We start from the raw sequence: 12,447 nt of genomic DNA on the forward strand, positions 1-12,447 counted from the left end.
AATATTTTACTTTTGGAATTATTATTTTGATTAGATTTATTTTCTGCACATTCTCTTTTTTTTATATTTTTCTTTACATTTGTGTACTCTTTCTTTATAGATTTTTAGAATGGATGAGAATGTCGAAAGCTTCGCAATTCCAGAAAAGTCAATAGATAAATTGAGATTCTGTGTTCCAGAAGCCATTATGAAACATTTGGATTGATATTATTCAAGATTGCTTCGGACGACAGTGGGTTTGATTATTATGTGTTTTGAAATTTTCATGAAGTTAAGTCTGATAGAAAAAATAATGCCTTACGCATTGCTTTGTATCACGGATCCTGCAACCAGAAATTCGTTGTTTATATCGACCACTTTTAAAGACTGATAAAGAATCAATCATGAAACGAATAATAAAAAAAATAATAATAACGCTTTTCACGAAGATTCACGAGCAATATAAAAATTACTTTGAAATTTGATCAATATCCTTACATGATTATGCAAAGCTCTTCAGCTATCAATTCATAAAGATTAAAATTGAATATTGGAAATTGATTACCTTTATAATTACTAAAGGAAAGCTAATAAAAACTTGAAAGTGTTTTAAATTTGTAAGTTTATTTTAACGGAATAAAACCAATTCATATAAACCCCTGCAGATGGAGCTGCTGTTATTAAATGTAAAGAGGGTTGCTGTTAGCGCCATCTAAGCACTTACATTTAGTCACTCAAGATCTTCCGAATCGTCCCCGTAAGAACGAAAAATGGGATATCTTATGAATTCTTATCACTTTCGTAAGCTCTTTCGAAAAGAAGGTGAGAAATTTTTTAATTTCTTATTTGCAGTATGCAAAATTATTACTTTTTATTCACCTTCCATAAAATACTCAGTTTACTTAATCTTTTCTATAGAAAAATATGGATTTAATACCACTTAAAAAAGTAGATGAAAAATTTTCATTTCGATTTTGGCTAAAATAACGATATTAAAATGTGCTACAATTTTGTTATTAAATTTCTTTGCTAAAAAAATAATTAAATATTTTCATCTTCCATAAAATGCTAATTGACTAAATATTTATATGTAATAGAAAAAGTGAAGTAATGTGAATTAAAGTTATTAGTTGTGCTTATAGGTAAACTAACTGCAGTAGAACATTTAAAATAGTGTTGTTCAATATCTTTATTTACATACAATGTAAAACATTAGCATTTATAACAAATTTTAACATAATATATATATATATTCGGATCTTTCCTGATTTCTTACATTTAAAAAAATTTTTCACAGTGAAAAAACTGGACACAGATCAAGTGGAAATGCCACCAAAGACGAGTAAAAATTATTCCACCAGGTATTCTTTTGTATTCCCGTTTGTACTGTTATTTTAAATTGATATTTTTCATGTGCAGTAAAGCACCATATATAATTTCTTCAAGAGATCGATGCAAAATAACATATAAATTAAGACATGGCTGCAATCAAAATTTTAATATTTTTTTGTTTATTATAAAATTAATATTAATAATGTAATTAATTCATCTGAAAGTAATAACTTTAAAGTTTTTTTAGATAGTACTAGCATGTTACTACATAGAAGTGAAAGAAATTATTAAACATTCACATTTATTCTGTAACTTGTTTACAAATTACACATTTCTTTTTTATATGAATTTATGCACATATAGTTACACATTTAATTACAAAAATCTTTACTTGTATCGTATATGTTGACTATAAGCAAGTATTCAATACAGTATCATGAATTCAATCAGGTTCATGAGATATTTTGACAAGCTAACAAGCTTGAAGTTTCTCAAAGGAGTCTATCATGTCTTTACAGGAAGGTATAAAAATTTCTTATTCATTTTTCATCATCACTAAAATTAATTCCAAAAAAGTTGTCTTCAATTAATTCTTTGATTGTGAAAAATTCCAAAGTCACGAATTATTTTTTTCACGAAATCCTAGAAATGGTAGAAATAATGGCCGAGACAGAAAAATTTATCAATTTTAGAAAACAGGAAAACTAAAGGCAATCAAACTTTTGCATCCTAATAACAAAGTACTTTTTCCTTCCACTGATTGCAAATGCATCTGCACTGTGAGGAAACATCATAAATAAGACATGTATAACTTTTTTTACTTTATGTAATTTTAGCATCAACATCCTGTCAAAAATCAAAAAGGCCATAAACCAAAAGGATGCAAATTAGCTCTTTACCCTCACTTGTATTTTTTTCCTTTTCTTTTATTGACTTTTTGTTGAGATCCATGTTGTCTGCTTGCCCTGGTGCATGTGAGTGCAATAATTGACACAAAAAAACAATAAACTATATGAACGAAATTTCATATTCAAGTTTATCATCAGAATTATACATCTACTGAAGAGCAAATCAAATAGTGATGAATGATCTCACAATTTTGAAGGAGGTATGGGCTCATAGGTTTTTGGAACTTTATTTTCGTGGTATTTTCAGTATTTAATTTTCAGTTTTCATTTATTTTACAGCGATCATGGTCTGATGTTTAATCAAATATAAAAATAAAGTGTTAGTTAAATTTTAGTATATTGTTCTATAAACACTCCTAACTAGTTATCTTTTGAAAGTTTTTTAAGTATAAAAAAATTAAATATGGTATTTTGATTCTATAATTAAATAGTATTTGAATTATGTTAAAAAGATCTTGTTTTTTTGTTCCATCAACAATCTTGGACAAATTGCTTTAAATTTTTATTTGCTTTATATACAAGATAATGAAACTAATTGTTTTGGAAATAATCTGCATTAAAATATTTTGTTATTTTAGTTTGTCAAAATATTTTTCAATTTAAAATGTTAATAAGGGTGTTAAAATAAAGATATACAAACACATGTTTTGGATGTTGGTAAGGGAAAAGTGTCTAAGAGTCATGCTTAATCTGCCCCTGTATCTGCTTCAAATTTTGTATTAAACTTGTCCACTGGTTGAAAGTCTGTTGATCTGGAACACGATAATTCAAACAAAAGCCAGATAAATGAAATTTAATATTTAATCTTCGTATCAAAACTGTAAATCCGTATCAAATTTTGTATTTAATTAATTAACAGAAAGAATGCACAAATTATTCTCTTCACTATATGATAAAGTTCAACATCAAACACACTATACTGTGAAAGTATACAAGTGAAGAAAAGAACTTAAGTATTCCTGTTAGTTTAATTTTATAACATTCTAAATATTGATGGTTGATAAAAAGAAAATTTGAAAGTCTGTGGATTGAAATTCAATATAAAATATCAAAATTTAAAAGTTTCAGTTTTAAGTTTTAGGAGAAAAAAAAAGAGTAAACAAAAAAAAAGCTGTTAATCAAAATAATTAATCCAACATCTCATTCCAAAATAGTGCTAATTTATGAAACTTAATATATATACTCATACCAAAAATATTAACCAATGCAATAACAATATTACAGTTAATGCAATATCTTTTTAAAATTGCTACCCGATAGATGGCAGTGGAAAAATTTCATGTACTGTTTAGATAAATTTTATCATGCAAACTTTAAAAATGGCCATCTAGCAATCCAGATTATCCTATGGAGAACAACATTGAGATTTCACTGGCAGAGTATTAAGTACATTATGAATATATATACCATCTGTTGAGGTGCTTTTCATGATCTGGTCAAAAATGGGAAGCAGTAGCAGCATGGGTCTGAAAATAGTGGTTGCCACGAGACAATAGGGAACCATTTACATTTAAAATGCTATCATTTAATTTTTATAATAAAAAGATAGAATTTTCAAAAATGCATGAATTGAAGCCAAAAGATGAAAATAAAATTTCTGCAACATTAAATGTCATTTAGTACATCAGTATTTTTCATACACATTTATTTGTATTCTGAATTGGGATTTGATCATCTGCTATTATATAATGAATTTTTATTTTCTATAAATGATTATGACATACACTCAATAATAGCTGATCTGAAGTGAAAACTAGCTTTTCTCAAGCTATTTTTTCATAAAGATTTGCTTACTAATGCAGAAGAATAATAAAAGTTTAAGTGTAACTTGAAATTTATCCTATCTATTCCTAATCTAATCTAATATATATATATATATATATATATATATATATATAATAATCGGAAGCAAAAAAAATTAAAAGCATAATATTTATGATTGAAAATGTAGTAAGTTTTTGGTAGTTGTATAGCATAATACTATTTTGAGAATTTTTAGTTAAAACTCTGTATGAATTTTAAAAATACTTTTAAAAAAGATTGCTTAGACATATATTAACAATTAAGAAATACAGAAGTATGAAGCACACACTTCACTACATAAAGAATTCAAACAAAAACTATGCTTAGAATGCTATATTATAATATAATGTATAAACCAGAAACAAAGTCTAAATTGCATAGTTGTTGAATTTTGGTATATGGTCTTTATTGTAAATTTATAGATTTGTATCAAGTTTTGAGCAAAATCCAATAATAGGAAATCTGTTTGTCTGAATATAATTAAACACAAAAACTACAAAATAGAGAAAGTTAGATAAATAAAATTTTGTAAAAATATTTTACCTCTATTAGATAAATATATACCTATCAAATTTGGAACCAAATTCATCCATCTCTTGGTCTGTATTTCTACAAGCATGTACATGCAATACTCTATATCGAATGACTTAAATATATGGAATTCGGTATGTGATTTTGTAACAACACTTGTAATTCTGTGTTAATTTTTTTTAATCAATTGAAAAAAATATATATATCTAAAGCAAAAATTCAACTTTCTCGTACTATTAATTGCATTCTAGGGATTAATCATTAAAAAAATTTCCAAGGATCCCACAACAGATTAAGTAGAAATATTAGATTGATGAAAAAGATCTATATTTCTTAACTATTGTTCAACAATGTCGTGCATCAGATTTATGTCCTTTGCCTAAGGTTGACAATGTTATGCACAGATGGGGAAAGAGATAACATCTTCATTAGAGAGTATGCAAAAAAAAAAAAAAAATGTCAGGTGATCATTCCTACTGGTTTATTTTGACACTCACAACTGACCCAAGTCTCATAAGAAAATAGAAAATTAAAAATTCTGAGTTGGTAAACAAAAGCTCTCATAGTTTTTGATATTAAAGAGAAAGTATCTCAAACATAACTAGGACTATTAGCTAAATCAAATGTTAATAAATATGAAATGGTACTTAATAAATTATCAGGATAGTTAAAAGATTATTAGTTGTTAACTGTCATTAACGATCTAATATAATCACTGAATTTATAATTTCTCATACATATGGGAAAAAATTATTCTAAATTTCTATTAATTCCTGACTAATACAATATTAGAAATCTTTAAAATATTAGAATAGGGGACAGAAATTTTTAATACTTGGTCACATTTCAGTACCAGTCTCATTAAAAATGATCTGTTAACTCATTCTCTAAGATTTCAGAAAGTAATCCTATGGAATTGAGACTCGCAAGGTTTTGAATTCAAACCTTTAATATGTGACTTGCACATCCAATACAAATTTAGACCTTATTGCAATACTTTCTAAAAGTCATGTAGAAGGTAACAGGTGCATAGATTAATTTTATCTTTAAAAAATAAACACTTAATAAGTACCTTTCAAGCACCTACAGAGAAAGAAAATAAAAGAAATAATCTTAATCTAGAATTTTTTTATTATAGAACTATGAGTTCAATGAAAAAAATTAAGTTGAATATTAACTCAATCAGTGTCCAATTTTATGCAAATATAAACATAAAATACCACCAAGAATTACTGAATATTTTTTTATCAACATGAAACTAATTAAGATGTTTTTTATGTAAGTTTTGTTTAAAAAATCTTATTAAAAGACTTCCACTACATATCTTAAATTAATTACTCTACAATTAGTTCCACAAGAAAAAAAAAGGTTTTACTTTTATTTCATTAACATTCTAATTGCTCTAAAAAGGTAAAGAACATAAATAAACATATCTATAATATAAAAATCATGCTAATTTTATTACACATGTAAAGAAAAGGCTGTTTCTTTTTATAGGTATTTTCAAACACTTCAATCTGTGAATTTTCTCCCTAATAACTTTCAAAACTCATTAAATTTTGTTAATAGTGAAAAGTGTCTGGCTTGTCAAACAGGTGCATTAGCTTCATATTCAATTTAAGAAATTTCCTTTTCTAAGAGAAATTTCTTTTTTCTTAAAGAGATCTACAAAGCAGAGTCTAACTTTTTTCATATCATTGACAACTTTTCTTGAGCCATCTGTTACCCACAAAATAGGCAATATTTTAAATGGATCAATGTTGTTGCATTCTCAATTCTTTAGTAATGTTTACTGAGTGGATTCTGCTAGACTGTTTTATGTAATCATAGACTACATGTTGTGAAACATGTATTTTTCAGTCAACTTTCCCACTTCAATATTTTATTTAATGCTGAATCCTCTTTTAATAGATGCTTGTTCGAGGAGGAATGAAATAATTTTTAAAACTCTCCACAGTTTAAATTTAGGTTCTTTAAATAAAAGATAAAAAGAAAAAACCTCATCCAATTTCATTTTCCTGACAGGCAAATTTTTGAAATCGAGTAAAGATGATTTGACATGGAAATTCATAAACTTCATGAGAATAGCATCTCCATTACATCTTTTTATCCTTTTTAATGAGAGTATACCTGAGAACATGTTTCTTTTCTCTCTCTTATTTCTTCTCTGCTAAAACAACATTTCTTATTGATGCAACATTTATAGAAGATCCAATCATTATTCATTTCGACGTTTTTAAAACAAGTTATTGACAGTCATGCTTGAAAAACATATGTTTGGATATTGCTCCTGCAGAATGTAAGTCTTTCAATGATTTGTTCTTTCTTATGCACATACCCACTTTATCAACTGCAGAACAAGATATATTGTTAGAAAAATCATACTCTCATTAGCAATTTACTGAAAAAATAATTTCAATTCAGAAATTTTCTTTCAAAACTTTAAAAAATGCAATCATTGTTTTATTAACTTGTGTATATCAGATGCAGAGAAAGGCAAAAGCAGGTCATTACTCTGATACTTTTGAATAAATGTCTTACTATACTTCACTATGCATGTGAAACCAACTAAAAATATATCTCCAATACTTCATTGCATCCTCTCTAATAAAGGCTCTATCACTCCTCTCTTGTGTAAGGTCATAAATTTTCTGAGCACACAAATTTTTACTTTTGGAATCCCATGATAGGAATGGATTTTGCTCAAAAATTGGTAGGAATCTGCAAATTTAATTTCAAGATATTCCAGCTCAAAGCATTTTTCAGTTATGTTCACAGACAGATATAATTCCAAAATCATGTTATTCAGAAGTTTGAATTACAGAGATTTGGCAAGGTTGCAATTATTTCTCTTTCAATAGTTTGTATATGAAAAAGTAAAATGGGATTTTTATTGGTATTAGTTAATTTATTTTTAGATTTTTTGATAAGAGTAACATATATTTAAAAGTAATATTGAAACATCATGAATATTTTATTTTACTTTTATTGTTGAAAGCCTTGAATCATTCTGTGTATTCTCTTATGGAAGTACACAATAAATGAAATACACATTTTCAGACTTACTGTTCTAAACTTTATTAAAAAAAAATTAATTCAAGTAAAAATATTTCAATAAATTACTAATAGAGAGTAACTAGATGAAACTTGAAATATAATGAACAAGTAATCATATGTGGAAAAACAATGGTGAAATGAAGTTACTGTCAAAAACCAATAATCGTGATTTACATGAATACATAAAACTATTTCTGAAATGAAAGGATTTCCCTCCTATCTAAAGAAGCAAGAGCTTAAAGAAGAGTTATGTACATGAAAGGTTTGTTTTTCCCCCTATTTCAAAGAAGTGAAAGAAGAGTCCAGTAAATGAAAATGTTTTATTTTCCCATTTCTATTAGTATTTCCTTTAACTGAGATAAAACCCTTTCCACTTACTTTCAGATTCATTAAATATTGAATGATCTGACATTGCATAGAAAATACAGCCTATAATTGAGCAAATCAAGAATGGAGGTTTTTTTTTTTTTTTTACATCACAAGGAAAATATAAGCAGATTAAAAAAAAAGCAATTTTAAGGACTATAAAATATAAGCAGTTTTTAAAGACTTTTAATGATGTTACACACCCTACATAAACTTGTGTGAAATTTTTTATTTTATTCTTGTTTACCAACGTTTATTCTGCCATAATATTAATAGAAGGAAGAGATGAGAAAATTTTGAAGCACTTATAGCAAAAATTACAGTTATAACATATGAGATCAGCTATTAATAGTTATATAATATAAATGTCATACTACTAAAGTGTAAATGTAGAATCAAATATATATATATATATATTTAATATCAGCACTTGACAGAATGCCAACATGTATGAAAACAAATGCATTTATTAAATTTTTTAACATTTTAAATGTAAATATACTTTTGTATAAAATATATACAATATCCTTTTAATATCAGCAACTATTTGCAGAAAACAATTTTTAAACCTTGCATTCTTGAAAAATTACACACTTAATCCAAAGAATTTTCATGTCAAATTTTTTTTTCTCTCCAGATAATAACTTTTACAGAATGGTATAAAATTCAACAAAACATTAGGAGTAGCAACTCAAAAATAAATAGAGAAATTAATTTGAAAAAAATTAAAAATGAAAAAGTAATGAACTGTCCAAAATTCTTCAATATCCTTTAGAGCATTTGTGAGCAAATTCTGATGAAAATCTTTTCAGTATCTTGGATTTCAATGAGATACAAGCTATTTATAAACTTCACTTTTATTTATACATAAGTTAAATACAATATTTTGCTTTAAAATTTACTATGAGTTATTAAAGCCAAAGAAATATGAATGAACAAAAAGAGACTCATGTAAGTACTGAGTTTATTGTTGAAAATCACATTTTTTATGAACAGTTGTTCTTTTGAAAACTTTTAAAGTCTATTAAATTGCAAAAATAACAGTTCAATATCTAGCTATGCTTTGTTACATAGGGGCAATGAACTAATATAGTTAAACATGTTTAATTAAAATAGCGACATTCTTATTTTTACAAAAGGGGGCATTAAGACACAGAAAGGCATAAAATTTGAAAAATGTCTAATGTTTCTAATATCTTAAATATTGTTTACAAATTTTATGATTTAATATTTAATATTATTTTTGTAGTAATACTGAAGAATAATTATGAAAAGTAATTTTGTAAAATCATCATTATTGTACTTTATTTAATCTTTCATTCATATTCTGTTCAAAACTTAACATGAAATAAAAGAAAAATTTTGATTAAGTCATTCTAGATAAAATCCTGTGAACAGATACAGAAAATTCGTAAAACACATTACAAATCATACATGTTTATTATTCTTACTGAAAATTCTAGTGATGATTTATAAAGATTGATATTCATATAAAGGCCTTTAAATACTTATTTTTAAAATTGATTCTTAAAATCAAATATAAAAGTGTTATGTAGAAGGAAAAAAAATTGCATATTATACGTGTAAAATTAAGCATAAAAATACTATTCTTGAAAATAATACATATGGCCATGACTTCTTTATTTATGAATTAAAATGCAGTTTTCAAAGATTTTGAGGAATTGGGAAGAACCTTTTCTCTCCAATAAAAGTGAAGAAGGCTGTTGAACTACAAGCTAGAAATTCCCTCAAGAGCTTGAGGAAATTTTCTTTTTAAACACAATAATGTAAGGTCATACAAAATTCAGAAGACATCATATTCTGATTAAAGAGGATATGTGCTATTGAATATGACTGGCAATGATAACAAACCGAAATTACCTAAAAACCCTTTCCTTAAACCGTGCCAGAATCCAAAATCTTAGCTCTGTCATAAGAATGATATTTTTAACCATAAAATATGACAAGTAACTTCATTTTCAGCATGCAGCAGTAATGTTTATATAGTTAATATAATATATAATGTTTATATAGTAATGTTATAGGTTGCTTCTTTCAGCATTAGTTGGATGCTTCCAAAACTAAACCCATAATATTTCAACTGTGTTAGTTGTTACTTGTATCTAATAAGATTCTACTTATGCTTATTTTGTAATCTTAATATTAGCTGCATCCCTGTATTAGGCATATGAGTGTAGTATTTCACTGACAAATTATAGCTTAAAATCATGATTCCTCTCTTTACCCATAATTTTATTTATAAAAACAAATGAATTTTTTTAAATTGATAAAGACTACAAAAAGATAAGAATGGGTTAAAAGACTTCCTGTTCAGTTGTATATTTAAACATCAATTTCTTAAGTACAATTACTGAGTAAAAATCAGATTATTACATATTTGTTATGGTCTTGATTTTTCTTTTTTTTACCATGATTTTAAGAGATGCAAGGTTAATATCTAATAGCATGGATCTATTCAATAGATTGTTGCTCTTCAAAGATATTCATGACTTGAAATAGTTATGATGAACATCAATATATGAAATAAGGCATGTTTGTCATAGCTGCATATGAACTTGGTTAGTGTACCAATATTAAATATTATATCATTATAATAACATATTTTTGTTTTTCAAAACTACTTAAAAGTAATCATATCTATAATTACATGTGCAGTCACTCGCCTTAATACATAATATTTCAGTTTATTAAATTATGTTTTAGAATTTAAACCTAATATTTAACCTAAACATAATATTTCACTTAAATTTGTCTGTTAGCACTATATTTATTACTGATGATGCATTTTTAACACTGAAATTTAAATATAATATATTCAAAACCAAATTATAGAATATTTAACATTAATCTTTTATAATGATAACATAGTTGATTTTTTAATAAATACTGAATAAAAGCTTTTTTCAAAATATTCACTAATTATAACATGCTCTGTTAACAGTATTATCAATGGCAACAGCAAATATTTTATAATGATTGCTTGAATATAGAACAACAAGTAAAAGGGCAATTTTTCACTCATAACAGCAATGACTGATATAAAACACATATATCCATTAAAAAACTATAATGCTTGGTTTTTAAATGACTTTTAAAAAATAACATGCCATAAAAATCAATTTATAAAAGTGAAACATAAACAATAAATGCCATTTTTTTTGAAAATGTATAATTATAAAAGTCAAATTTTCAATTTTTTTTTAAATAATTTTTTACAGTATTCTATCATTCATTCAAATGGATATTTTCAATTTAAAGAAATTTCTAGATGACCAATTAGAGCTATATATGAAATAATATGATAATGTGCATTTTATAGGAAAATGGCAAAAAGCAGCAAGGGCAAGACTGCAAAACCAAAAGGAAAATTACATTTAGAAGCAACAACTTCAAGTAAGTTCACGTTTTTTTTAACAGAAAAATTTCTGATTTTCACCTAAATAGCAACAATTTGTTTAGAAGTAATAAATCTAATGTAACCAATCCTATTTTAAAAATATTTTTTTCATTCATAATCAAGAGTAAATTAACCAATATACTGGAAATGGTATAGGAAACTGTCATTTAAAATAATGTGATTAAGGAATTATTAAACATAAAAAAACATTCAGAACATTAATCAATAAATATTTAAAAATTTCTAGAATTACACTTTATATCAGAATACCTGTTTCTATTAACCTGTGAAACTTAAAACCAATAAAACAAGAACTTGTTATAATTTGTTTTATTCCATGCAATATTTCTTCAGTATGGGAATTATTTAAAGGGGTACTGTGGTAAATTATAACCATACTATTTTATCTAAATATAAGTTTGTTTATTTAGATAAAATAGTTTGCATATATATATATATATATATGCATATGCCATACTTGTTTGTCTTAAAAATAAGTTTAAGTTGAATACAATAATTCTTTTTAACTTTTCAATAATAAAACCTTTCAATCCCAACGAATTTTCTATAGCAGAAAAGGCTAGATATGGTGTGTAGATAACAAAAATAAAATGGTGAAATGAAGGGGCAATTTGATGTTCTCCATAATCATTAAAATACATTTAATTTGTTTACTGAATAATCAAAACACTATTCAAATTCTGATTTCTTTTTTAAACTTTTTAGAAAAAAAAAATATTTCAATATTGAGATGTTACTTGAATAATGAAAAGTTCTCAAGCCTGATTATAGTTAATTTTTTAACAAATGTAACTTACGATTTAACTTAAAATCTAGAGGGTGGTATAGCTTAAACTTTGTGGTTCCATTATTCATACTACATTTTGAAAATATTTTTGCTAACCTATTCCACTTTAAAAATTAGAAATTTTTCTTTCATTTCAGATTTTTTAAAATAATACATACATATTCTATAACCCTTCTTTTTTATAATATTTTTATATAAGATTAAAAAGGAAATTAAACCCATAAACTTAAAAGAATAAAACCTCT

The 12,447-nt window shown here is 25.5% G+C and overlaps 1 protein-coding gene across 1 annotated transcript in view; it reads left to right on the forward strand.

Annotated features, from left to right (window-relative positions):
• Positions 1–712: 712 nt before the first annotated feature.
• Positions 713–12,447, forward strand: part of LOC129958732 (uncharacterized) — a 28,550-nt gene continuing 16,815 nt past the window's right edge. The window contains exons 1-3 of the mRNA XM_056071385.1: positions 713–801; positions 1,277–1,340; positions 11,317–11,390. Of these exons, the coding sequence (XP_055927360.1) occupies positions 750–801; positions 1,277–1,340; positions 11,317–11,390 (190 nt within the window). The 5' untranslated portion in view covers positions 713–749. The remainder of the gene's footprint in view (positions 802–1,276; positions 1,341–11,316; positions 11,391–12,447) is intronic.

Source organism: Argiope bruennichi, chromosome X1 (genome assembly GCF_947563725.1).
Source record: "Argiope bruennichi chromosome X1, qqArgBrue1.1, whole genome shotgun sequence".
In the NCBI taxonomy this organism is placed as follows: Eukaryota; Metazoa; Arthropoda; class Arachnida; order Araneae; family Araneidae; genus Argiope; species Argiope bruennichi.